This window comes from Lactuca serriola, chromosome 1 (assembly GCF_051521515.1).
Source record: "Lactuca serriola cultivar US96UC23 chromosome 1, Lser_US96UC23_V15, whole genome shotgun sequence".
NCBI classification, from domain to species: domain Eukaryota; kingdom Viridiplantae; phylum Streptophyta; class Magnoliopsida; order Asterales; family Asteraceae; genus Lactuca; species Lactuca serriola.
The window spans coordinates 64486868-64489470 of NC_136408.1; the positions used below are offsets into that span (position 1 = coordinate 64486868).

General features: G+C 32.4%; 1 protein-coding gene across 1 annotated transcript; it reads left to right on the plus strand.

Annotated features, from left to right (window-relative positions):
* Nucleotides 1-347: 347 nt before the first annotated feature.
* LOC145069062 (putative pectinesterase 14) lies at nt 348-2057 on the plus strand. Its single transcript, XM_079016043.1, has 5 exons — nt 348-736; nt 833-1004; nt 1109-1315; nt 1402-1643; nt 1741-2057. The coding sequence occupies exons 1-5, from the start codon at nt 348-350 to the stop codon at nt 1886-1888; spliced, it is 1158 nt and encodes a 385-aa protein (XP_078872169.1). The 3' UTR covers nt 1889-2057.
* The last annotated feature ends 546 nt before the right edge of the window (nt 2058-2603 follow it).

The following is a 2603-nucleotide window of genomic DNA, read 5'->3' on the forward strand; positions in this document are numbered from 1 at the left end:
GTAACAAAAACAAACAGTAAGGACCTTCTGATTTAAAAAAATAAGTTAGAGACCAAACGCGCAAATTCTCCTAAACCATAAGGACAATTCGTGTAATTTACTCTTATTCTTGTAGTGTAATAACATATACGTGTCAATTATATAATGATATTATTGTAAACAACACATTTTTCATTATTTTAATCATTACAGTTATTTGCAACGCGTGTGTTTTGTCTAGTTTGAGCATAAAAATAAGGTTGTACGTACATGGTAATATGTAGAGGTATCATATTAAAAAGGGTATAACTATATATATCCGAAAATAGTTCTTTACTCAAAATACCACAACCCTTTAATCCAAAGCCATGAACACCAAAAGATTATTATTTTGGTCGTCAGCAACTGCCATGGCTATCCTTTTCATCAAACTCGCCTTCTACACCAAATCAACCAATATTATCTTTTCAACGGGAAGTGAAGTCTTTTCTATTTTCAAAAGAGTTTATGAGCAAACTGGAATTCCTGAGATCTTTTATTTCGTAAGCCAGATTCTTGGCCCAACAATGGGTGATAAGGCCACTTGTGATGAAAATAAATGGAATTCTCCACTCATATCGAAGTACAAGGTCGAGCTAGTTCTGACCGTTGATCATTTGGGTTGTGGGAAATTCAAAAGTTTACAAAAGGCAGTGGACGCTGTTCCAGAAGAAAGCCAGAAAACATCATTAATCATTCTTGATTCGGGCACATACAAGTAATGTCTCCTGATCATGCAATCGTTGCCTTTATAAGCCGTGTTCAATGTGCATTTAAAATCCAAGAACATGCTATATATTAATTGTTGTGGCAGGGAGAAAGTGTTGGTGAGCAAGAAGAAGACTAATTTGATAATTCAAGGCCAGGGTCGTCTCAAGACAATGATCGTGTGGAATGACACTGCTGCTTCAAGCAACGGCACTATCTACAGCTACACAGTTTGCATTTATGGTAAAAATTTCATTGCTTACGACATCGGCTTCAAGGTAATGCAATTAAATTAAACATATATAATGGAAGTTTAAAACATAGGTTCTTTTTCTTTTTCTTTTTAAAATTAATATGCTTGCTTTGTTCTCTGATGGCAAAGAACACAGCTCCTCGTCCACAGCCAGGTGTAATCGGAGCACAAGCTTTGGCACTGAGAATTGCAGGTGACCAAGCGGCTTTCTATAACTGCGGGTTTCATGGATTTCAAGACACTCTTAATGATGCTGAAGGAAGACATTATTTCAAACAATGTTATATCGAAGGAACAGTTGACTTTATCTTTGGGAATGCTAGATCAGTTTATGAGGTAATTATATATCACTTCTTCAAGAAAACCTGGATGAAAAGATTTACCTGTTTTTAACTAGTTTTTTTTATTTATTTATTTTATAGAATTGTACAATTATCTCGTTAGTCACTAGTAAGATTGTTGGAGCTATAGCAGCACAAAAGAGGGAGTCGACTAAAGAGAAAACCGGGTTTTCGTTTGTGAATTGTAAGATAAAAGGAAAAGGTAAGGTGTGGCTTGGTAGAGCTTGGGGTTTATATTCAACTATCGTCTTCTCAAAAACTTTCATGTCTGAAGTTGTTTCTCCTGATGGATGGAATGACTGGAAAGACTCCAAAAGAGATCAGTTATGGCTATTTTAATTTAGTCTTTCTACACCTTTTGTTTCATATGTTTATCAATGTTACTAACATTTCTTGTTTAATGTTCAAATGTATTTTCAGGACAGTTTTCTTTGGGGAGTATGGGTGCTCGGGTCCAGGAGCATCAAGCCATTCTAGGGTTAAATACGCAAAGCAACTGACCCTAGCAGATGCATCTCCTTTCATGAATATCTCCTACGTTGATGGAAATGAATGGATTAAACTGTAAGAACATTTAGACTTCATGTCATTCCTTGACACGTATTCTAGGACTGGTCAATATGATCTGCGAGAAGCTTGCAAGAAGTGAAAATCTAACATGGTTGGTTTTAAAAACGACATCTTCTAGCAGTAAGTGATGAACTAGTATGAGAAGTACTTTACATTTCATAAGATCCGAGTTTTTTCTTTGATGTAACATAATGAAACAGGGTTATACAGTTAATAGCACTAGAACAGTAGAATTATTGAAATAATTAAAAAGTTGCTTTTAACACATATAATAATAGATATATGAAAACTATTCAAATATGATTGTCTTTTTGTCATGTCATGTGTATTTTATTAGACATCATAATTAATGTCATGTTAAATGTGAATCTATTGATTATTTATTTCAAATTTTAAATTTTAAATTTTCCATCCTAATTACATTAAATTAAATAACATTAACATAAAATTAATACAAATTATAAGGTCACGTACTTATTTAAATCAACGATTATGTTATATAACTAAAAAAATATCTTTTAATTAATAATTTATTTAAAACAATTGATTAATAATTTTGAATTTTTACTATAAGTTTAATTAATTTTGTAACCGTGGTTCTCACGGACTATAAACTAGTATATAATAGATATATGAAAACTATTCAAATATGATAAATGATGTATATAAGGAACGCTTGTACAATAAGAAACACTTGTACAAGAACTAACTAA